Consider the following 25,441-nt stretch of genomic DNA (forward strand, 5'->3'; position numbering starts at 1 on the left):
TAAACGACCAACATTTACTAGGTTTCCTTCAATGTGAAGTCTTGCTTCCCAATTTTGGTCACACACATTTATGCGTATCTCTGATATCATTTGATTGGCCAGTATTAGAGAGATATGTCAATCAATCAATCACAGATAGTCTTTCACAAAACACATACGGCAGTTTTCTCATGAAGTCTAAACCTGCAATAACAAAATATTTTGGGTGCACTTGACTGTTTCGCAACGACTTGAGAAGTAAAAACTTATTGTTTGGCTGGATATATGACATATCTATCTTTCTGCTGTCAAGAAAATTCTGCCGGCCCAGATTTGGAACTACTAAAACCAGTTATTTTGTACCTCATTTTTACGCACGAAAGTCTACGTTTACGGCTAATATCCTTCAAAAGAGACTGCAAATATTTATATTGTTACAAAGGACATGAGACTGATGTCTTAACTGTTGATTTATGTAAAGATATTCCATTCTTAAAGGTAACACAAGGTGGTATACAATTTTGAAAAGTCCACAACATAGCTCATTACATATGCATGATTCAGCCAGCCGTGCGTACGAAGCAAATGAAAGGAGCAGCTTTTACGGGTGCTGCGCGCTGACTGATCTTCAAAAAATTTCGCTCACATAATGCGCATCTTCATTAATTTTGCAAACTATGCGAAGAAAGAAAGAAGAAAATGGAAAATCCTGAAAAGTCCTGGCAAAAGAGTTGTACTGGAAAATTGTGGAAACTTGGGGTAAAGAAGGTGTCGCGGAGTTCTGTTTTCAGTGAAAAAAGTAATGGAGATAATAAAAGAGTTATTTCTGATGGGCCGCATTTGTGTGATAACGGAATAATAATATACTTACAGGCTATCCTTGTCAATCTATAGTAGTCTATAGTCTAATCTATGATAGTTTTCTGCATGTAGTTTATACTACCAAACAACATTTCTCTTATTTGACATTTGTCATATTTTTAGTCCAGGAAAGTCCTGGAAAAGTCCTAGAGTTTGGTTTTCAGATTTCTGTGGCAAATTTGCAAAGTAACAGTGTCCCTATGTGGTGGGAAGTCACCCCATGCTTGTAAATGTTCAAGTGTGCTTGATGTGGGATGCACGAAATGAATGTGACACATTTCTCTTGGAATGTACGTGCACCGGCAGGTACTTTGAGCCCAGTCGAAATCTGCCCACTAACCTGTCACATCTTTGCCAGTGAACTGGTAAAGGGGTACATCTAATCAGAGTGGACTACATTTTAGTTTCTTATTTCATCTTCTTTTTCTTGTCAGGAAGGGGAGTAGAGATGGTCCCAGTGCTAGTCGACCCAAACTTGCAGAGGCTGAGCCGGTCTACTCACTGAACGACTAACTGGCCAACATGTATAACTCCCGTACATGCAAAGTGTGCCTGGACCATGTCAAAGTCTTCTCTCCTTGTATATGGTCACATGATCTGTTGTGAGCATAGCTGTCCAGAATGCTTCTATCGTCCTGTCTGTCGCGCCGACATGGCCTAGTAGAGAGAGTCGTCTTTTCCTGAGTTCCCTGCTTGTTTTTCCATTGGAACACCATTTGATTGTGAGGGTACGTTCCTTATGGCCAGTTCTTATTTTTGTCCTATTTTATTCAATCAGTTGTGACATAGTTTGTCAAAATTGCAAACCTTTGGGTGAATTGTCAAAATGTGTTTTTAGCAGCTCTTTCAAGCTAAACATCTTTTTAAAATAAAATTTGGGAATAAGCCACCCAGAAAAGTCAGAAATATGAATAGGACAGGATGTCGGGAAATCGTTTTAAGATTACTCATAAAAAATTCATTTCAAATACAAATATTGCACAATCAGTTTGACACCAGCAATATTATGGATTAATGGTATCATGAATTTCCTGAATCTACCAATAAGTAATAAAAAAATATTTGTTGACATTTGATTCTTTGTAAGCTGTCCTCAGTTCTGGCTGATTTTGTGGCAGTTGTAGAAAAAGTCAACCCACTGAAGTTCCTTTGAATTCTCTGCACATCTTTTGGCACCTGCAGCAGATCATCACATCTTTTGCAGAAATACCAGATAGTAAATTTTGCCACTCATAGTTTGTGCATTGAGTGAATAAACATTTTCATCAACATAATACAAAAATTCTGTGAAATTTCCTGAAAAATGCCAGATTTAATTAGTAGCCTACTAGGGTCCCTAAAAGAAGGATGATATGTTTTATTCGTATTTGCTTCAGTCATTTCAAAAACAATTGAAAAAATCTTGTTTTGAAAACCATTGAAATATTCACTTTTATAATATTTACTTCCTGCACCAAAAAAGAAATGGTACTTAATAATACCGAGTTGAGCTGGAGCAGCAACCTAGTATGCGGACAGTCAAAAGATGAATGGTTCTGTTTTGTTCAGGGAAAAATACGGATTCATGCAGGGTGTTTTTCATGGAGCTAAACCTAAATACATGTACCTGCAAAGATATCTGGTCAATTGGAAATTATAAAAACTTGTGAATTAAGTCTTGTGACAGTGGACAGAGCAGAAGCACTCATACTCACAAAGATGGTTTCGCATGGTGCCACCGCAAACCTTTTTCTTAACTTGGCACTTTCACCATGAAACAAATTTCAAATCTCACAAGCTTTGCAAAGCTCTGTGAAGTGATCTTGATGGAGAAATTCTGTTTTCAGTGGAGTTTTTGTGGAGTTTGACATTGATACAATATTTCTGTCAAGTTTGTTGGTCAAGAAGGCACTGTTTACACCTATTTTAGATTGACTAGGAATGCCTCATGTGTATGCCCCTGTTTTTTAGATTGTATTCATCTTTTTAAATCGGTTCTGAAACTTATTCCCTCTTCTATATGGAAATACCATTTGTGCTATTGGTTGTCACAGATTCAAGTGAAGTTGTGAAGCAGGTACATGCACATACAGAGTTATAGCAGTTGAATCCAGCAGCGCCCTCTTTTAGAGGTCACAGCTAGAGTTAAGGTCAGCCACACTTGCCCTCACAGTTCCACTCGTCTTATGTACCTTGGTGGTATTTTTGTTTGTGTTAACAGAAATGGTGATGAAAAGAACATTCCCTATTTTAAGCTTTGTTTTAACAAAAAGAAAGAAAGACTAGGAGTTTTTAGATTCCTCGATACAAAAAGATAATGTACTATGTGAAAAAATATACTGTGTTTAAAATGTCCATGAAGTAAATACACTTGGAAAAAAGAAGAAAATAGTTGTTGGATTCAAATCTTAAATTGAGGAAAGAAGTTGCAGTTTGTGTATAAAAGTCCCACAGCTTTGTGTTGGCTGTTTTTTTGTAAGAAAAATTTTAAATTGGAAGGTGATGTGCTTCAGTTCAGTTCAATGTGGACCAACCTGCTGGACTATGAAACTAAACTTTGGGGGTAACAATTTTACCACATATTTCAAGTGAGTTTGTATCATGTTTGAAAACCAGAGAAATAAAATGTATATTGACTAGTCGAAGAGCCTTCTGGGTTTCGTGGTGGCTTTTTCCCGTTGATCTGTTTGGTGTTTGATAATTGATTTTTTTTGGAGATGGGTTAGGAAGTGTTTTGCTCTTTGTTGTTGGTGTTTGAAAAGAACTTTTGCAGAACACTGCAAAGAAAAAGAGCAAAACATTTTTCAGGTTCCAAGTGCCTTACTTAATGTGAAATCGTCTCTGCTCGATTGATGTGTGCTCTTTAATCTTCACATTAATTCAAATTAATTTCGTTTTCTTCAAGCGGCACTATTTGGACGGTCAGTAGAGGGTGCTTTACAGGTTTTTGCTTTTTATTTAAAATAGAGGGCGCGCTATCTAAATTTATAAAAAGAGGGCGCTATGCAAGAAAATGCCTTGCATTTCGTTAGTTTTCAAGAGAGGGCGCTATTTAAAAAGCAGCATGTGTCGCTATTAATTAAATCAGCAGAGGGCGCTATAAAACTTTTTTATTTCTTTCTTCCAAAGAGGGCGCCATTCCAAGTATCGATAGAGGGCGCTAAATATTGGATCAATAGAGGGCGCTGTTTAAAAAATCAATAGAGGGCGCTAATATTAGGCGCGCCATTTTTAAAGAAGAAAAAAATTGTAGCAACTTCGCAACACGTGTGTGACGTGACCCGAGAAAGCAGGAAACTAGGCGGTAAACAGGTACAGTTGTAATAATGAAAGAAGCATACAATGCTTAGTTTGGAATAGAAATTGTGTTTAAAAGGTTTGTATGTTATTTTGGCAATAAAATTGTGCAAAAACTTGGTGCCCACTGTTTTGCTTGGGCATGATACATACATGTACATGTACATCATGTACATGTACATCATGTACATGTACCGATGTAGCAATGGTTGGGCCCCACATACTCTCGATCCTGTGAGGGTCTTACTAACATGACTTATTACCGTCAACACACCGTCAACTCCACGAACATACAAGTTTAATCGACAAAAGAGGCATAGAAGTGTAATTCTTGGACTGAAAGTGACTTTTCAGTAGTTAGGGGTCACAAATCAATTTTCAAAATGGAGTTTTTTCACACGAAAAAAAAAAGATCTCTAGCAGCCTAGCGGTTCACCGCCATCTTGCCTGCACTTGGACTGTACCATTTTGGTGTGGGTATGAAGGAAATACCACAAACAACAGAGGGTACTAACAGCTAGCTGCAGATTGTTGGTGCATTGCTTGGATCATGTTGTGAGTTAGTATTTTGTAAATTTCAATCTTTTTTACTTGTGCAGGGCTCGCAGAATCAGTAGTCCGAAGTCCCGGGACACTAACCAAAATTTTTTGTCGCGCAATTAAATGTTCCAGGCTGCCAGCCCAACGGGCAAGCACCTGTTTTTGGCAACACATTTTTTTTCCCGGTGTTTTGGACATTTCAGCACCGCGCACTGAAAAAGATTGACATCCTAACCTTGATGTTGCACGACTGTACATGTTCGGGAAGGTGCACCGTGGTACATACGGTTGAATTGTTGGCATGAATGCAGCCCCATCTGTATTCAGTCGTTTTCCTTGTTCTGGATCGCTAAAACTATATTCAGTCATAATACAACTCAAGTATCATCAAATTCCAATAAAATGGGGTCAGAGGTCTGCCATGTACATGTATATTTTCAAATTTTGAGCTTTTAATTTGTCTTGCAAGTGACGACAACACTTTTCCTAGTTCTGGATCGGTTTAGCTAGTTCTGGATCACTTCAAAATTTCTTTACACATAAAAAGTAAACCCATTTCTCTGCCAAAACGCATTGTAACAAGCATACTTTTTCGTAAAGCAAGTCTTATTTTAAAGGGGATTAGTTTATATATTAACATGGATAGCCTGCATAAATTTTGACTTGACTTTGCTACTCAGCGAGCAGTCGACCACAAATCCCCCCCATATGCCGCAAAGTTGATGAACCCATTATGTCACGTACAAATCTGTTACGCACGTGTAGTTGAGTTCATGACGTACGTACATGTACTTGCATACGCGATTCGAAACTTGAAAAATGCACATAGAATATCTTGCGTAGTGAGTGACCCACCGACCTGTAATTTTTTCTGGTGTTGATTTTTTTGCGCTCCCGTGTTTTATGACAAACCATCAACAAACATCGAAGCGGGAATTGGAAATTTAGCCAGAATTCCTTTTCTTAAAATTTTCTGGGTGTAAAATTTGTACTGCAAGGCTTTTATGTTACCTTTCAAAAAAGAAGTCGTCTGAGCGTGTAATGCTGCAGAGCAATAGCAAAAAAGGTGGGTAGGCCAAGGCCTATTCATTTTAAGCGATCGGGAACTAGGAAAATGACTGTAATTACTGAAAGCTTGGAGACCTCGTGTGGCTAAAACTTCCTTGTCGGGCAACTGGAAATGAAGTTTGGGCAACCAGATTTAAGACTCCCCTGCCCGAAAGGCAGCAACATTTTTAAAAATTTTGCAAGCCCTGTTGTGACTACGATCACTTCCTATAGTGAAATCTGTACGTTTTGTGGACAATCCTACGTTTCTTTATCATATAATATTCCCGCCCCTCTAGCTTAACCCTAACAGTCCTCAATCCTCCAACAGGTGAAGGATTGAGGACTGTGAGGGATAATGGTATGGTCCCTGCTCCCCCAGAGGCAACATGGCTGCTGATTTCGATTTTGGCAAAATTAAAACGGCAATTTTCCAGAGTTTAACCTGTTGATGTTTAGCCAAAATATCCTTTCGAACACTTTTTACTATTGAATACTGCTTCTTTTGTTTTTTAACCTGTTTTGGAGGTGTTGAGGCTGTGTTGACGGTGTTTTGATAGTCCCTTGCGTGTTGATGCTGTGTTGACGGTGTTTTGATAGTCCATTGCGTGTTGATGCTGTGTTGACGGTGTTTTGATAGTCCATTGCGTGTTGATGCTGTGTTGACGGTGTTTTGATAGTCCATTGCGTGTTGATGCTGTGTTGACGGTGTTTTGATAGTCCATTGCGTGTTGATGCTGTGTTGACGGTGTTTTGATAGTCCATTGCGTGTTGATGCTGTGTTGACGGTGTTTTGAAAGTCCATTGCGTGTTGATGGTATGTTGACGGTAATTAGCATGACCGTCTTGTGACACTCATGCAAAAAGTTGTTCAATGTCGACCGAATTCATTTTCGAAATCTGTTTATTTGTTGTCCTATTTGGAAACACCACTAAACCTCTTAACACCAAGGGAAGCATTTGCTGCTGAGTGACACGTTTTTGCTGCCTCTTATTACTGAGACATGTTTCACAATTTTCATTGTATCTTCAGTGTAGGCCTGGGATGGTAGGGCTAGTCTGAGTAACTTGGACTTGGTCTTTGATGACAAAAGCATTTCCAATTTGAATGGGAAATTTCTCTTTTCTTCCCCAATTCTCACTTAATCCTAAGCTGTGTGCATTAGACAATTTAAGGACCATTTTGGAGGTGATTTCGGAGGATTTTGAATCTGAGTAAGAGCTACAGTGTACTTTGAGCGAAATGAATTAATGGCATGGAAAGCCTATGGAAGGTACCTCAGAACTGTGGGGTATATGGGCATTTCTGGGTAAAAAAGGAAAATTGGCTCAATTTTTTTCACTGAATTTTTTAAGTTGGTTGTATTTTTACAATAGCATATTGACTAAAGCTATGGAAAAAAGTCCTGAACTAATCTTTTCTAGCTTTTTAACTTGAAAATTCACCTTTTGAATATTATGTGTGTAATTATTTAGTTCTGACATATCAAAAGAGCTATTACACATTCCTCCTTAAAATCCCCATTTTAATTTTTGTGCTGGGTTAAAATTTGGATAAACATGTAGTTTCATGAGAGCATTTTCTCATTACATTTTATGACAAACACTTCCTTTCTATTCTAGCTTTTTCAGGACAAACCCTTTGAATCAATTGATGGTGATGATGTAACGCAAGTCACACAAACAAAAAGTTAACTGTATACCAAAACCCCAGGGGTATTGAGTTTGTCAATTAGAAACCTCCTCCTGAGTGCAACCAACCAAATTATAACAACGATAACCCTAGGTTATCTGCCTAGAATAATACATCTGGCACTGAAAGTTGGTAACGCGAGTCACATGTAACACGAGTCACAGCATTTAGCGGTAGGGTAATGCGAGTCACATGTAATGCAAGTCACAACATTTAGCGGTAGGGTAATGCGAGTCACATGTAACACGAGTCACAGCATTTAGCGGTAGGGTAACGCGAGTCACATGTAACGCAAGTCACAACATTTAGCGGTAGGGTAATGCGAATCACATGTAACACGAGTCACAGCATTTAGCGGTAGGGTAACGCGAGTCACATGTACATTCACATTGTTGAATAAAACCAAACTGAAAAGCTGCATTTGCTTTTGAAAAAGCTGTATGCGCCGCTCTATTTGGGTGTAGTCACTTCGCCCTGTTTTCACTTTGCCCCATGTCTCTTCATCACCCCTAACCATGTTGCCCAATTGCCATTTCGCCCCATCCCCACAAGGCCCCACCACCACATCTCCCCTAACCACTTCACCCTGCTGCCTTTTCGCCCCAGTTGTGCTTGAATGTGTTCGGAAACTCTGGCAGAATCAAGGCTTTCTTGTGGCATGGATTGATAACACGTGACAATGGATTTTATAATAAAATTGGAATAATAAAAGAAATGATATCATATAAAATTGTCATCAAAGTTCCTCCTGTAGTCTTCTATAGATCCCCTGTAGGCCTAGGCTCTGTCTTCTCTTCCATTTTAATCCTTTCGTTTGAGCCACTAACTGACTAGTCCTTCTTGTGTGAATCCCAGTTTCTCCAAACAAACTTGACTTTTAAATACAGAAATAAATGCTCTAATATCTCTCTTTTTCATCCTCCTTTAGTAATTATAATCACTTAATATAGTCAAGAATCACACAGCAACCCTAAACTTTCAATGATTATATTTTGGTGAAACTAGGCACATACCGTGTACAGTCAGTACATTTTCAGCATAACTTCACTCCTTACAGCGCCGATGATTTCACTACATTGAGGCCTTATTGCCTGGCCGCATGACTTGACTCCATATTGATGGGATGATCATGTTTATTGTAACATTTTCTTTAGCAAACTGCCTGAATTTGAATCTTTAGTTTAGCTGGGCAGATAAACTGTTGACATTGCATCCTTCAGCAGTACTCCTAGGTTAAAACTAAACCCGTAGACGTTAAAGTTTACATGTACATCAGGGCGAAGTGGTGATGGGTCAAAGTGGAAATGGGGGGAAGTGGCAATGGGGCGATAACTAGATTCCGCATTCGGATGATGCCAAATATGTGAGTTGCTAGTTGATACGCAAGTTTTTATTGTCATCCGATTTGTTGGATACACGTACAGTGTGCATGTACGTGTGTGCTTTATGATGATTTACAGTCTAATTTTCATCAGTGTGTTTTGCAAACTCCTGAAAAAAATCATATTTCTTTAAAACTTTACCACTTCTTGTCAAGCCAAGCACATGTATTTGGCAAGTAAAATGGTTGTTCAGAGACTTGGAGTTTCTAGCTTTGTTGTGAATTGGACTTCTTTTATATTTTCCAGGTTACCCAACCCCAAGCATGGCTGCTTCCATGGATGGTCTACCACTGCTCAGCATACAGCATAGTGTCCATCATTGGTGCTTCCTTCATCAGTACAGTATTCAGCCATCTTATGCCTGTCAGTCCAACAAAAATGGTAAGGAGATAACCATATGAACCACATTATGCGGTCTTACATGTACAGTGGCGCACCATGCATTGTCAAGTGGGTAGGTTGTGACTTCACGGACTGAATATTCCAGAAATGTACAGATTTAAAGAAAACTTGCGAGGGCATCAATGAGTCATCTACCGTTACTTTCATCAACGTGAGCCTCCCAAGAATTCTTGTCAGAAATATCCTGGGAATGAGTGCAGTTACTGTAATGGGTCAGGAAATCCTGAGGCATATGGTTTCCTTGACGAGCGTCATTGAGAACTTTTAAGGATCATCACCCATCTTCGCCATATGGTGAAACATTACCTAGTCAGCATAGTCAGCAAAAGAAGGCCCGTTTGTAGAACACAACACAGTAGATAGAGCATGTTTCTTTCAGACTTCAAGTGTAAATTTACTTATTGTAGGTCTGGCAGTATGGCGCTATGCCCTCAATGAGGCTGGGCTATCTGCCCCCCACTTAACATATTTCCAATTTGCAACAGTGCATTTTTTTCGCAAGGGGAGCCTTTAATAGTTTTTGAAGTAGTTCTTTGCAATAATTTTAACTCCCAAATTGTGATTATTGAACACACGTATGGTTCTTGCACAGTGCCCATTTTTCCGGGACGGGTCAGCAGAAATGTATACTTTTCCCACTGCACTGCTCAGTGCACAAAGGCTAGCCATGTGTGGTTTTTAACTTCAAATGACTGTAATAGCAACACCACGTATGTCAGAACCCCGGAATGAACTGGTTTGTTTGCTTCGTAAGAGTCCACAAGGCAAAAAGTAATGGGGTGGTTGTTGAGGTTGGAGGCCCTGACCTTAAACCACAGGGAGGCCATTGCCATGTGAGTGAGTCAAATCACAAGGATCTACACGTAAACTCTGGGCAGAGCATTGGCTATAACATTGCTCCTTCCAGCAGTGTGGACAATCTTGAGTGGATAAGGTTGCAAAATCAAACTCCACTGAAATAATCTTTGGTTCTTGGTCTTAAACTTAGACACAAGTGGGTTGTGATCAGTACAAATGATCGTTTCTCTGACACTATTTGTAATGTACACGTCATAGTGTTGTAAGGCATGAATCAAGCCCAATGCCTCATTTTCGATGGTGGAATATTTTGCTTGGTGTTTATTCAACTTCTTTGAGAAGTAACTGATTAGTTGCTCGATGCCTGATTCATCGTCTTGGAGCCAAACCGCTCCCACACCAACATGACTGGCGTCAATGGCTATTTTGAATGCCATGTTGACCTTCGGCGCAGCAAGAGCGGGTTTGTTAAGATTGTCTTCAATTTCTCAAATGTATTTTGGCATGAGTCAGACCAAACAAACTTCGCATTCGTCTGCAAGAGTTTAGTCAGGAGAGTACACATGTAGCAATAGTGCTGGAGTTTGGGACAAACTTTTGAATAGCCTGACTCTTCACATTCTTCACATCAACAGCATGAATCGCCATTAATGTGTGACCAAGTTTAATTTATCAGAACAGACTTTTTGTACCTTTGAAATAGGTCTGACAAATCTCTCAATTGGTCATCGCTCAAATGGTCAAGGATTTTATCTTAGTTGGCAAGAATTTCTGAATTTGAAAGCTGAACAGCCAGAAACTCAAGTTCAGATTTTTGGTCTCATGGTCTTGATCATTGTCGGACTCAACAACAGCTATCCCCCAGGTTGACCAGGGTTCTTACACTCGTCATATTTCTTGAGCATGTTCACATGACAAACTCTCTGGCTTTTCCTTTGATCTGGGGGTACTGATAACATAATTGACATCATTGACTTTCTTTTTTACACAGTAGGGCATACTGAATTTGCTTTAAATTGTTCACCAGGCAGAGGCAACAGCACAAGGCAGGTTCCTCAAAATATGGACCACTAGATAATGTTCGACTTTGGGGGTTCATTTTTCCTGAAGTGAACAGCCGTGAATTTCCAATGTTTGATGTAATGAGGGAAGTCATGGCTGATATTTGGAACAGTGATGACCGTGTCCATCTTTCAACTGAATTGGAGTTAATTAATTAAAGTCTCGAGCGTCAGCATTTTTGACGGACATGAACTCCCTGTTGAAATCCTAGCCTATAGAATTTACTGAGGAGTGATAATCCCCACGTTTATTTTACACAGATTTATATGTGGTGAAAGGTGATAATATTTACACATATTAAAACCATAATCACAAAATTAAAAAGTACCTCTCATAATTAATTGGGTCCTGAAGTCGGCTGTCAGAAACATCATTCAACTCTGTCATTAGTGTCAAAAAAATCGACTGCAAAAAAAAGCAAGTAAAATCCATATATTGATGTACAACACAAGCTTTAAAAAGAGCACCGCCAAACTATCATCCTTTTACAACTGGACCAATCACAATTTTTTTTCAAGTACCGGTACGTTTCCGAAAACCGCAGTCCAAAATACCGATTGTAGCGATTTTGCGGCTTCCATCAATCTCTCGCAGTGACGTTAGAGAAATATTTTGCTGCATCGTGGCCTGTTTGACCGTTGACATCAACCCAGATAGTGCACCCTCTTTTTCGATATTCATGAGGCCCTCCACGGAATGGCGACGCTCCACAATTTTTCTCTTCAGAACAATTTTTCTCAAAAGAAAATCTGTCATTCTGAATGACGTTTGCAAAAGAATGACGTTCAAGACATAAAATACGATTCATGATGAAAATCTAATGCTCAGAGTTATTAATTTTAATTTTATTTTCAGCGGAGTTATCTCCAAAATAACCGGCAAAATGAAAATCGCGCATGGAATTTTCGAGCACTACAGGTGACAGCATTTTCGGCATTCTTGAACATCACACAGTTTCTGTCAAAATTCTCGAAAGTCATCAAATTCTGTCAAATATGACGTTCGCAATGAACATATTGCACTCATAAATTTTTGATGCAGCCAAACGTAAAGATAATTTTTGGTGGTCGAAAGATACAAGACCTGGCAAATATGTTGGTATAGTGAGAGTGATTATAAACAGTAAGAGAATGAAGACAGCCAAACTTTTCTCATCATTTTCCGTCAATTTTGTGCTCTTTTTTCCGTGGCTTATATTTTTAAAAAGTTATTCCTTAGGTGCTTTAAAATGCATCAGTCGAAAAATATACTGAATTCTCCTTTGTTGAGAAAAGTTTTTAAATCAAGTCTTCTGGTGTGAACACTTTGACGTAAAACTTTAAATGAATTCAACTCCATTTGATTTGCACTGGTAGCCAACCAAATGTCCACCATAAGTACATATTATGCCTAATTATCCCCATATAATCATTTTTATAAATCTGAAGGTGCAAATTTGTATTTTACGTGATCAAAGTCACTCTTTTAGAAGTTTTGAAAAATGACATGCGGAGTTGCATTTTGGTCCATTTTATGAAGAACGTGCCACAAGCACTTTTTTGCCAGGTTTGCAGACGCGGACTTCAGACTTCTTGTCAGCTCTAGTTTTCATTGCTTGCTGAGACACCTTGAGATGTTCTTGTGCCACGGATCAAGCTTTGGACAGCCTCTCCTTGAAGTTTGACCCATGCATGTAGTCAAGCCAATTGGTCTCGTCGTCCACTGCCAGAAATCTCTCCTTAATGAGTTTCAAAGGCCCCCTCACCTCATAGCTGGACACCAACTCAAAACGGTGTAAACTTAGTTGACTCATTCGGTGAGTCCCTCGTTGCAAACAACAGAACCGGGATGCCCTTGTCCCAGTCTTCTGGAAAATTCTTGCAGTAAGCTTTGTGTAAAGAACTGGTGAAAATATACATGCACCATTGATGTGGATCAGGAAAATGGTTTTATTCTCGTCATGTAAGGCTGTGGAAATGAAGTGAACGTGAATAACAGAAAATGCACACGTAACATTTATGATACACAGAAAGAAAGTAAAAAAGTATATTTAGGACTGTAGTGTTGAGAGTCCCAAAAGTCCCGGTAGCCAGGTTAAAAGGTAAAGTTCAAAAAGGGTAGGGAACAAAGCTACTTTTCTTAAACTTGGCATTAAGTCCTTCGATACTACACTCCTCCTCCTTATAGCGAAATGTGTCCAAGTGGAAATATACATGTACATGTATTCCAATGTGCATCAATATTGAATGATTTTGAAGTTTGAATCCAACTCATTCTTTTTTTTAATCAACTATATACATGTAGCAACTACATGTACATGTGCTTTTTTGTCAACTAACGCTACTTACATGTACATGTATGTACATGCACATGCGCATGCACATTCAAGTGCAGGGGTGCACTGCCCTGACTTGAAACAGACCACACAGGGGACTATTCTGCCTCCAATGTGAGCAGCTGTATCCACCTACATGTAGGTTCGCGAGTTATTTATCCGTGAAGCCATTACGTTCAGGCGGGTTTCTGATACGTAATTGATATTTTCTGTCAAGTGTTGGATCAAATTGTGGCTCGATTGAAGCTTGTTGTGGTTGAGGATTATTAGAAGGATTATTGGCATGGTAGTACCCGTTCCAAAGTTAATTTCACTGTCCAAATTTGGAGAGGCACAAGCTGGTTTGACCAGACGTTATTGATTGAGGATGTGGTCCAGGTGACGATGGATTTTACATCTGTTATGGTCAAGTCAGATCTTGTAGGACACCAAACCTGAGGTACATGTACCTGTGATAATGCCTGGTAACCATTGGTGACCAGCCTTTGTAAAGTTGCGAACGAAAACGGTGTCACCAATCTGGAAAACGTGTGTCTACGCGCGCTTGTCATAATGCCGGTTTTGATTTTCTTAATGGTGAATGACCCGCTTTGTGACATCAGGCCAAAGATGGTCGAGATGAGAACGTACATGTAGACGATGAGCCATTAACATTTCCGCGAGAGATACTGTGCAGAGTGATCCTGTACTGAAACAAGAATCTTGTTTCAGTTGTTCCTGTTTCCATTCATTTTACAGCATGCTTGACAGTTCGCACAGCGCATTCAGCTAGTCCGTTAGAGGCCGGGTGATAGGGAGATGTGCGAATGGGCAGGATACCAGTCTTTGTCATGAATTCGTGAAAATTCCGCGCAAGCGAAGGGTATTCCATTGTCGGATACCACTTTATCCGGCAATCCATTGGTCGCGAATGCCTGTCTCAGTTTCTCTATTGTTGCATAAGTGGTGGCGTGGTTTATTGGAAAAAACCTCCATCTATTTGGAATGCCAATCCGCAACATCGAGGAACATCTTGCCTATGAAGGGGCCTGCATAGTCAATATGCAATCTGGACCAGAGGTGGTCAGACCATTTCCAGGGATGCAGTTTGCTCTTCGGAGGCATCGGTTGATCTTGCTGGCAGCTGTGGCATCTTTTGACCTCCATTTCTATATCTGCATCCATCTTAGGCCCCCAAGTGAGCCATTTGGCGAAACTTTTCATCCCGGATATGCCTGGGTGACCTTCGTGAAGGCTATGGAGATCGCGCTTTCACCCTTGGGTGGTGGACCATCACTCGATTGCCCCACATGAGGCAACCATCTCGCACAGAAAGTTCTGTACTATGAACTCTGTAAGTTTCATATCCTACTCCACCCTATCGTGTGAAGGCCAACCTTCCCTCACCATGCGAAGTACATGTACATGTACATGTATCTTGGACAGCAAGGGATCACCAAGTTCGAATGTGTGATGCGGAGAGAGGAGATGTGTCAAAGTTGTCCATTAGCAGAACAGTCTTGGCGGGAACCGGGACTTTGGCAGTGAGTGGTAGGCAAGGATAAAAGACTCAGCGCATTTGCATTTCCGTGGGCTGTTGACAAGTTGAAGACCAGCGTGTAGTTGTACAGTACATGTATATGGCTAAGGTAAGAGCCAATCGTTGAATGCAAGCAGATCGAGGTTTAAGGTGGTACTGCTCTTCTTTCATTGAAGAGGCTCAGGAGAGGCTTAAGCGCTTATGGTTGGTCACTAACGTAAAATGACAACCATAGATGTGTCTGTGAAACTTAGTTACACCAAACACGCAGGCGAGGCCCTCCTTTTTGAGCTGCAAATACTTCTCTGCCAGAGCCAATTTGCGTGAGGCAAAACCGACTAGTTTTTCTGAACCATCCGGCATTCTGTAGGCAAGGACTGCACCGATCCCATATTGTGATGCATCACAGGATACGATGACATCTTTCTTGGGGTCGAAGTGCATCAACAGTGTAGCGAGATGAGACTGGTCATCAGTGTCTGTGATCAAGATATCATTGAGGTACATGTATACAGTCACGTGCGGTATACCTGGCAAAATTGTGGGCACAGAGGCAACACCAAAATGTAAGCGGTTGTAGCGGAACAAGCCGCGATGGGTGTTGATGACCACGTAGGCATGCAACTTCTCATCCAGGATCAGCTGTTGATATGCTTGTGAGAGGTCAAGCTTGGTTAATTTAGTTCCACCCACAAGCCACTTTTGCTGCTTTAACACTAGCATATTCACTTCACTGTTCCTCTGAAAGTGTGGCATAGACTTTGTGATCCTTACCCACAAATGCGTTTTGCAAAAGCAAAGGCCAATACTTCTCTGGCCGATCAAGCTTTTTGGCAGTTTTCTCAAAAGACAGGAAATATGTTTCAACATCCTACTTGCTGAATTTTGTCACCAGCCTCACATTTTTACTAGATCAAAATCAGTTGAAGTTCTCTCTTTCCTTTTGTCCTTTTCAGCACCTAATTCCAGCTGTTTATCTTAAGTTCATGTTTGAGTTCAGGGTAATTCCACCGTTACGGGCGTTACATTCATAGACAACTTCAAACACTTAATTGATAAACAAATCTATTTGCAATTGGAAGAACAGTTTATTTCTTCTCACACTTGTAGAAAATATGTTAGTGTTTAACATAATTGAGTTCAAGCTTAATTTAGTCGTCTTTCATTTTCCTTTTCTTTTTCTCTTTCTTGCCTTTCAAACTCAAGCCTGAGTCTTTCCTTGTCCAGCTCAAGTTTGGCAAGCTCAATTTCCTTATCGGTAGTTTGCAGAGACTGGGGCATTTCTTTAAATGATCAAATCGAGATCCAAGTACAAGAATTTGTGTCTTTTCAAAGTTGAGGTGCAGAAAATTGCGTAGGCATGCAACTTCTCATCCAGGATCAGCTGTTGATATGCTTGTTAAAGGTCAAGCTTGGTGAATTTAGTTCCACCCACAAGCCCAAGTACAAGAATTTGTGTCTTTTCAAAGTTGGGGTGCAGAAAATTGCGACTCATCCATGCATCGAAGTGGCAGAGACAGTCGTGCATCTGGTTAAATGATGTGGGAGTATCAGCATTGGGAGCAAACACTACCACATTGTGGTTTCTGGCAATGTCACCCAGGGGCAACGTGTACGTTGTAAAGAGAATGGGACCCAGGACAGAGCCCTGTGGGACTCCACAATCAAAGGACCGCAGGTCAGATTCTTTGTCATTAATGTACGCTATTTGATTCTCAATCTGTGAGGTAAGACTTGATCCATTGTAGAGCTAGACCAGTGATGCCAAGCCTGTCATATAAACATTGCAATAGAAGTTGATGATCTACCATGTCAAAGGCAGAGGATACATGTATATCAAGGAGAACAAGAAGAACTGATGGTTGTCACTGGCAGAATATTCTGCAAGAATGCCTACAAGCTTGGGCTTCTTCAGTCCCTGCGAAATTTCAAGATGAAGAAATTTACCAATTTCACGCAATGCCTCTTTTGTTAGCTAGCTGCTGCAGTTTGTCGAATGACAATCTTCTTGTGCATCAAACTTAGCCATGATTAATATACAATCAGTTAGCAACAACACAACAACCTTGTTTGACAATGTGAAGAAGAATTTGGCTTGTTGTTTCTTTGCAGGTCAAGCCCCCAATTTGTTACCATCCGAAAAACTCCAAACAATGTTTAATTGTTCTAAAGCTTGATTTTTCTCTGATGCAACAAAGAAATCAAACCAAATCACACTGATACATGTAAGGAATAAATAAACAATTATGATTTAATGAGAATGCTGCACTTACATGACGCTTGTCAACAATAAGGATAACTGTGAAATTGCTGATTTGAACTAGTTTACAATAATACTCAAGGATAAAGAATCTGATATCCACTATCTTGTTGTGTGTTAATTAGAGGGAAAAAACACATCGATCACTACTGAGAGAAATTTAATAACTTTTTGCCTCTAATGAATGCAGGGTTTTGCTTGTTAATCCAGACACTCGGCCCTCTGTGATATAAACCAAATCACATTTACCTACATGTAAAAGAGTTTCTAAAAACACTGGGGCAAAATAAATGAAACTCCAAATTCAACCTTTCAAAGTCCTTGTGTCATGTCACTTTTTGAAACCCCTAGATTTCTAGTCTGTAAATTTGGAACTGTTGGAGACTTGGAAGCCCGTTTCTTGTCCACAATTCCAAAATGAATAATTGCCTGAATTTTTCTTTGATTCTCCCTCAGACATGTCAGATTGATGAGAGACACTGCCTTCATAGATGTCTACAGGAGGGCGACCCTCTCCAGTTTGGACAAGAGTTCTTGGACTTTAAAAGGTAAGATTTTTCATTGTCTAAACAGCACAAGGTTTTCTGGTCAATTTTAAGAGGTTTTGTTCAGTTCTGTGTGTTTCCGACTCCTCACTCCAATCCTCGGGTGCGTTCAAGCGAGCTACTCCTTCAAACACGAGTATACTCATGAGCACTCGAATGGCTGGAGTACAGCCCGCTGGCCATTGAGAGTGTACTCTTGCTAACAATAACAGGAGTAACTGCATGAACGCACCTCTCATGTCGGCCTAGGTGGGATTTGAACACGGGTCACAGGGTTGGAGAGTGAGGTGTTTATTACTTCACCAGTCTGGCTCCCTTAAGTTCCTACTTACGGTTCCTAAATTTAAATGTCCTGGTACAGTACAATGCCGTTATACTGAATACTGCCATACCAAAGTATTAGGTATACCAAAAAAATTCCCCCTTGCTCTCAAATTTTCCGCATACTTTACGAAGCGTTGAAAAATTTAAGTACTAAAATATTGGGAACTGATGGTTCAAGGAAAACCTTACTTTCAAAGGAACTACAGCCAACACACAGCATAGTCACTAATTGTGGACCGAACACATACAGGTGGCCATGTAAACCAGCCACCAAGTACTGGTACCCGGTACATGTACTATAGTACATGTACATTGTAATACAGACCTGTGACCTTAATGCAGGAAATCATACTTTGCATCAACACTACAAAGGCGTTTATATGTACATGTAGATGGACAGCTTACATGTACATGTACATTTGTGACTTTACATCCCAGAAGTCATCATTAAATATTTGTTAGTTTTGATTGTTTTCAACTTTCACTACTTTTTAACGGTTCCCATGCAGCCTACTCGTACATGTATTATACATGTAGTTCCGATGTAGCAGTGGGAGCCAATGTAACCGCCTTGTGTGGTTACAAAATTTGTCAGTGATGACTTGAAATGATTGAATTTAATTGAAAACAATGCAAACTTACCATACATGTACTGTAATCTGGAAGGAAAAGATACATGAACCTTGAATAAACTGCAGCAATTGTTGATCGTAGTGTTTACATGTATTGATCAGATGATCGGACACAGGTGTTTGAATTAATCAGGTGATTGCTCAAATGAGTCTTTGTTTCTTGCCTTGTTCTTTTTCCAATCAAACATTCCCTGTGGTTTTTCTTTCATGCTACATGTACTTAAGACATGAGCTAAAACCTTGAACATGTACATGTACCAACCCAGATCCCGAGTGATGTATATACATGTACATGTACATGTACTCCAACGTCATCAGGTGTCATACAACAAGCAATTAATTGTTGACATTTTTTATCTTTAAAAATTTATACACAATCAATTGTGGGATACCTCATCTCGCATTTTGCAGCAATTGATTAGACAAGTTTAGGTTATTTATTTTTTCTGTGTTCATAATATCAGCTGAGCAGAAACCGGAAGTGCCTTGTAATTTACAATCGGTAATACCTGTAGATACATGTATGTACTTGCTTTTGAAAGTGTTAGTTCCCGGTGTCAGTAATGTCATGAAATACTCAAGCACCCTCGAGGTCCAAAAAATTTTTAAAATGCTTTTTCAGTTGATGTCTGTACCGAAGTTTGCTGTAATCACTTGAAAACTGGTTTCTGAGAGAATATGTACAATGTACATGTATGTTACTAAGGTATGAATTTTTCTATTTAGTTTTTGTTTTGTACAGCAGATTAAAAACAGGAAAATCAACTAAATTTTTTGAACTCAACACCTTCAGTGGATTAAGCTCATGTACATGTACATTTTAATAGGGAGATTTATATGAAATATTTTTTTACCACCAGGGAAAGAATACGAACAAGTCACTCCAGTAGGGGAGTAGTGAATCCAGAAATACACGTACACTGTATATGTCAATTCAGTAGCTTCAATGAACTCATTCACAAGCAACACATCAAACCCAATGAAAAACCTCCATATTCTAAGAGATGACCAACTGGTATTTTGGTTGTACGGTACATGTATGTCATGTGAATGTTTTGAGACATCGTGACGGCATCACAAACATCATCATTTTTATTCCACATACGTGTACGGGCAAGCTGTAATTTGTATAAAAATCAGTTTGAAGGCGCATACTTGCACACAGCCTATTTGGGATAACATGTTTTAAATGGGGTAAAGATGAAGGCGTCATATTTACATGTGCATTTTTTTTTCCCAAATGAGAACTACTGGTATACAGAAATCATTTCTGACCAATAGTTCATCAGTGGTCAAATTGGTACAGTAGGTTTTTTGGCAGTTTCTTCCGGGATCAGTGACATCATGATTTCTTAATCCTATGATCCTTTGTCAGTTTGAACATTTTGTTACATTGTCTGAAAATTCTCTCCTGACTTGTCTCCGTAAATGTAGAAAAGCCCTGTGCGCTGTTTATCAAAAAGACACAGGATCTCTGTGATTGAATTTGATTTTATCATGTACCTCAGACATGTCACATGTATCTTGCACAAATGATGAGGTGTTCCAATGATACCAATCAAATGTCTGCGACATCATCAAACCAAATCACTCCATCACCTCATGAAACACATCCCATCTAGTTTCCACTGTCATTCTGGTTTTTCTTTTTGTGAGCAATGATTCGCAACAGTTTTCTTCTAAACCAGTTGAGATATGATTTTGCATTTTAAATGTAAACCAACCCTGAACGTACATGTACATGTAAGTGGTGCATATTACTCTGATGTCATCAAGTGTCAAATAACGAGCAATTGAATTTTGATATTTTAACCCTCCTTCTGTAACCGTCAGAAACAATCGAAAATTCCTTCCACTTGATTTTCCCCAGTACACAGACACATATGGGAAATTTGACTGGTTTTGACTGATAGGACAACTGTGTCAAGATTGTGTCTTTGCATAGGAGGTTTTAACCTTTAAAATCCACATAAAATCAATTGTGAAATACGTAATTTTTTTGCAGCAATAAGTAAATTTAGGTGTTAAGTTTTGTCATAAATGTAAATGTAAAATCACTTGACCCTCGCTGGTCAAAACCAGAAGTGCCGCCTTTTGAAATACTCCGTAGGTGAAATTACAAAATTATTTTCAATGGTGTTTTAAATCTCCCACAGAAAGATAGTTTTGTTTAAAACCGATCATGGTGATGTCATGAAATAATCCAGCACCCTCTAATGGCAGATTGACCTGATTGAAAAATGTAAAAATGCATTTTCAGATGTTGCAAGATTTCTGTAATCCTGGGAAATACATGTACATGTAAGTAGATGCTGGTATACAATGACCTTTGTGCACTGGCACATAATGCAGTGTAAGGTTTGAGATCATGACGTGATTAGACCAAAGTTGCAATGAAAAGACCTTTAATTTGTCAAAACTTGCTAAAAAGAGATATAATCTTTAATTGCCCTAATTTAATATGATAATATTGGCATTGACCTAATGTACCTACATATGTATACAATGTACATGTAGGCATATTAGGAAAGTCCCGCTGATGATGAAAAAAATAAATAAATAACACGGGTTCGTCACTTGCACGTTAAATGCCTTTAACATTACAATCTGCTGAGACATGCTGTGTGTTCTCAGTGTACAGCGCAGCATGAAAGCTTGTACAGACATGTCACGGTGACCTGTACTGTACTTACTGTACATGAAATGCCTGAGCTTGATAGTTTAAACTATTAACATGATTAAGCCATCAAGTTTCACAGTACATGTGGGTCATTCCATCATGTTGGGGCACAAATTTGTGACAGTGTCAACAGTTACATGGGTTCCGTCAAAATGAACAGTTATTTCCGTGAATATTGATTCCAAATTGACATTGTGATACATCGTGCAAGACTGAATACAGAGGTGTGTGTTATTTTTACAGAGTAAATGACCTACTCTACAGGTCATGACAGACGGTAAAAGTTACCGATGTAACAAGGACACCGTCCCAAATTGTGCCCCAACCTCATGGAATGACCCATGAACTATGTGCACTTTCTCTTCGGGAGAACTAAAAAGAAATCTCTCTGGTCAATACTGAATCAATTCTTAAACTGGTATCCTTCATGTAGCATTGTGTTCAGTGATGTCATGATTTTTGTGATCCTGGGATTCTTTGCTGCATACTATTTTAAGCCACGTCGTCACTGGACTAGAAATTGTAAGAAGTTACTACACCCACGTGTACTTGGTAACATTCCATCTTGGTTTTCCTTCCATGCATCTTCACATGGATTACTCAGACCCGCAGAAAGTCTATGACCATGCAGCAGCAAATGCTTTCAGAATCTCACGAGGGTGCCCTCCAATTGACCTTAAACTCTGACACCCGGATACGGCCTCTGGAAAGCATATGAATTATGTTTCAATCGCTTTGAAGTTATTAAGAACCAACTCAGTAGGTTTGTTTACTAAAACCTGTCCAAGGAATTGCACCTTGCATCTCAATCTTTCAATAAAGTGGTTCTCATCGTTGCCGTTGCTGGTCGTGGAGCTATAGACACAAGCGTTTCACCCTGCTCCACAGAAAAGAAAATCCAGATCATTTCCCAGATATTCTCCATTATATCGATTGATATTACAAATCAATAAATGGCCAAAGTAGGGCTCATCATTTGGCACAGTCATGACGGTAGCTGTATGGTTGCGTTCATGGGAAACAAGAGGTCACAACCCATTGACCTGCAAATGGATTTCAGGTGATCAAAATCCACCAAGTACATGTATTTCTTCTGCAACCCCATTGGCCCTGTAGAACTTCTTTGACAGGAATGTGAAACTTATACATATACAACCAATGATCAACACAATGATCAATGATCAGTTTTGACAGTTTTCTGGCTGTCTGCATTGGATTTAATTGTGTCAAATTGACAACAGCCTCCATACGTTTTCCCCAAAAAAGCTCAGTGCAAACATGACTTTAGTTACAGAGTCCATTGTCTAAACATTTTCTCCTGGCATGTGTCTACAAGGAACCCATGCAAGTTTCGTGGTTTTCTAAGCCTGTAATTTCAGAAAAACCTTCTGTTCCATTTAAAACAGTTATAGAAGCTATAGCATTTAATCGGACATTGTCATTTAATGTACATGTGCATGTACATGTACCGTATGTGTGTACTAAAGGGATATCAACATGCATGTAACTTGCACAAATGGTGAGACCAAATAACCTTTTTTGTGAAATGTAACCGATTCTTACACATCATGAAACCCGAAGTTTTTTAAATGCTGTCCGTCAAATCCCCATGCACTCAGAGTTGAGGCAGGCAAGCACACATTTGCATGTACCATGGTGGGCAAGAGGTGTATCAGTGAAAAAAATCACTTTGGTACCAAACATTTATTGTGGACCCCATTTTGATTGTTTTTAGCAGCATTGTACTGTGGTGAGAGCTTTTCTCCTTTTGTGCACATTCTTAAAAATCCATAAACCAAAAGCAGATTTCACTTTAGACAACCCAAAATGTAGATCGTGAATTTCTCTTCATCCCTTTCATCATTGGTCAGACAACTTTGTGCATTTAATTCACCAAAGATACTACAGGTATGTGATCTCATGGAAGGCCTTCAATTTTGGAAATTGTGAAAGATGTTGGATATGTATACCGTTTGTTTTTTAAATTCGTTTCGCAAAGGTAAATTTTGCCTGCTTTCAGCAATGTGCTTGTTTTTATTTCCTGTTTTCTTTTTTTCCCTTTTCACTCCAACTTGCTCATTCACTCGCCCACCACCCAACCCGCCAAAATTTTTTTTGATGTAGTAATCATCACCTCACAGCATTCACGGTTGCCAAATGCTGTCAACTGAAAAAGTAGGGCTTTGCTGGCAGAATTGAGCATGTCCAGTGACCTCTTCCCCTACTCAAATTCAAATTTGACCTGCATGGCTAATGAAGGCTGTCAAGCTGCTTGCAGACAATGCTTGGGCAATGCCATTTCTTCAGGTCTATGGCTTATGTAATAAGGCACTGGTTTTCTATAGTGAAAAAGCAGCATCCAAAAAGCTAACACATTTCTGTAGTGCGTCATACAGGAAGGAAAAGACATACATGTACATGTACCTGGTGTTTTGATCTGAACTGAGCAGATAAAAAGCTTGAATACTGACAAATTGCCTTTGTATATCTACCCTCTCAATTTATTGGAAACTGCCAAATTACATGCAATTCAAATATAAATCTTTAAAAGTTTTGAACAACTTTAGTGTTCCAAAAGAAAGTGTAAAACTGTGCACAAGTTATACATTTTGTTGTTAAAGCACACACACAACACAACATAATTAAAAGTCCCTTCATTTTTTTACTGCTTTTCAGAACTCCCCAAAGAGTGCCTAACAGCAGTCTACCCTCATCATGCTACATGTACCATCAGCAGAAGTCCAGGGATCAGACGAGGTTAGCATGCACCTGCTCCACTTTGCTGCCCGTGCTGGTGGCCATTAGGGAACACAGCACAGGTTGGTGGGCTGCATCAATGTTACATTGGTTGTACTTGTGACCGGCGGAGCAATGAATTCAGGAAGGTCAGAAAGGGGTGAGTTGTTATCAAGTCATTTTCTTCTTGTTTCAAGAATGTTTCATGTCACTTCATACATGTACATGTACTGTAGATGCAAGGATCCATTTGGATGTTGGTTAATTTTCAAAAGCACCACAAAAAAATTTAAAGAGGGAAAATTTTGCGCTGCAGATCTTGACCACCAAAATTCGGCAATAGAAAAACACAAAGTGCTGTATGAATTGTCAATTTATTTGGGTTATTTTATTTTCTAGCGCCCGCAAACATGTACACGTGTGATTTGTGGTTATTTGAATCTCAGGTTTTGGGGTCAGTTTAAAGTCAAGTTTTACATCATAGCAAAGTCGCAAGTCAAGCTTTATGTTGGTGTGTTTTTACTTCATGTGTTTAGAGTAGACAGGTAATGTTGAGCTACAGGAAATACACTCGGCTGTGCAGTTCAGAGGAGACGGAATCTCCTCCAATCATTGGATTTTATTGATGAGGTCCTACTTCAACAGTCCAAATTATTCTTAAGGCTTTGCATTCACATTTTCCTTTGTCAAATAGTTAACCAAAACGATAACTCGGTTCCCTCAAATCCTGTTTTCAGTATCAAGTGTTTTAATCAAAGTCGTTACAAAACTGATTACTGCAAGAACTTGTCATATACTGTAATGAAAAGATTTTGAAGAGTCTCAATACTTGTAAGTCAATTTCATTTAACTTTATTCATTTTATTTAGGAAATCTTCCATTCTGGCAATCAGTTAGCACTCTCTCATGCCCAAAGGTCCATCTTGCCTCATCCTTCAGAACCTGCAGTCAGAATAAAAAATACAAACTTTTAAGTCAGTAAAACAAACTGGAAGCAAATTACCATCTCATATTTTTATGTTATCATTCACTTCTTGTTGTTGGACATTCACTGGAGATACATGTATGTACATGTAGTGCTGGCTTTTAATTGAAGTTTCTTCCCAAACGTTTCAAGATTTAAGACAACACTTAATGCTAAATGAAAGTTGGGACCTCATCAATAAAATTCGATGCATCTGAGGTAACTCAAGACTTTTTTAACTGTACGACAAAAGGTATTCCTTGGAGTTTGACATTGCTTGGCCAACTTAAAACACTTGAAATAAAAACACACCAACATAAAGCTCAACTTCTAACTTTGTTTAGGTATAAATCATGACTTGGAACTGACCAAAAAGACCTGATATTTGACCTCCACAGTGACATGAAACTTTCTTGAGACTTGAAGA

General features: G+C 39.2%; 3 protein-coding genes across 9 annotated transcripts in view; 2 read left to right on the forward strand and 1 right to left on the reverse strand.

The window, feature by feature from the left end:
- LOC110985798 (beta-4C adrenergic receptor-like) overlaps positions 1 to 3,466 on the forward strand; it is a 33,088-nt gene extending 29,622 nt beyond the window's left edge. For all 4 annotated transcript variants that reach the window (XR_015424816.1, XR_015424817.1, XM_087134747.1 and 1 more), the window contains one exon: positions 1,275 to 3,466. The gene's annotated coding sequence lies outside the window, so the exon portion shown is untranslated. The remainder of the gene's footprint in view (positions 1 to 1,274) is intronic.
- A 583-nt stretch (positions 3,467 to 4,049) lies between these two features.
- Positions 4,050 to 24,174, forward strand: LOC110986173 (uncharacterized). The gene is made up of 4 exons (XM_022247829.2): positions 4,050 to 4,131; positions 9,025 to 9,159; positions 17,590 to 17,681; positions 23,991 to 24,174. The coding sequence occupies exons 2-4, from the start codon at positions 9,058 to 9,060 to the stop codon at positions 24,172 to 24,174; spliced, it is 378 nt and encodes a 125-aa protein (XP_022103521.2). The 5' UTR covers positions 4,050 to 4,131; positions 9,025 to 9,057.
- LOC110986414 (uncharacterized) overlaps positions 23,794 to 25,441 on the reverse strand; it is a 35,247-nt gene continuing 33,599 nt past the window's right edge. For 2 of the 4 annotated variants that reach the window (XR_015424833.1, XM_087134829.1), the window contains exons 5-6: positions 24,882 to 24,992; positions 23,794 to 24,789 (exon numbers count right to left, since the gene is read on the reverse strand). Coding sequence is in view for 2 of the 4 variants with exons in the window: in XM_087134829.1 (XP_086990955.1) it covers positions 24,912 to 24,992 (81 nt within the window). In the remaining 2 variants the exon portion in view is untranslated. Of the gene's footprint in view, positions 24,993 to 25,441 lie in introns of all 4 variants that reach the window. The other 2 variants (XM_087134830.1, XM_022248264.2) reach the window with 1 other exon arrangement.

The sequence above is a fragment of the Acanthaster planci genome, linkage group LG03, assembly GCF_054643075.1.
Source record: "Acanthaster planci isolate LZ-2023a linkage group LG03, COTS_SCS, whole genome shotgun sequence".
NCBI classification, from domain to species: Eukaryota; Metazoa; Echinodermata; class Asteroidea; order Valvatida; family Acanthasteridae; genus Acanthaster; species Acanthaster planci.

Coding starts and splice junctions, on each gene's coding strand:
- LOC110986173 (XM_022247829.2), top strand. CDS start 9,058: ATGGTCTACCACTGCTCAGCATACAGCATAGTGTCCATCATTGGTGCT. Junction 9,160..17,589: donor CTGTCAGTCCAACAAAAATG/GTAAGGAGATAA, acceptor ATTCTCCCTCAG/ACATGTCAGATTGATGAGAG. Junction 17,682..23,990: donor GAGTTCTTGGACTTTAAAAG/GTAAGATTTTTC, acceptor ACTGCTTTTCAG/AACTCCCCAAAGAGTGCCTA.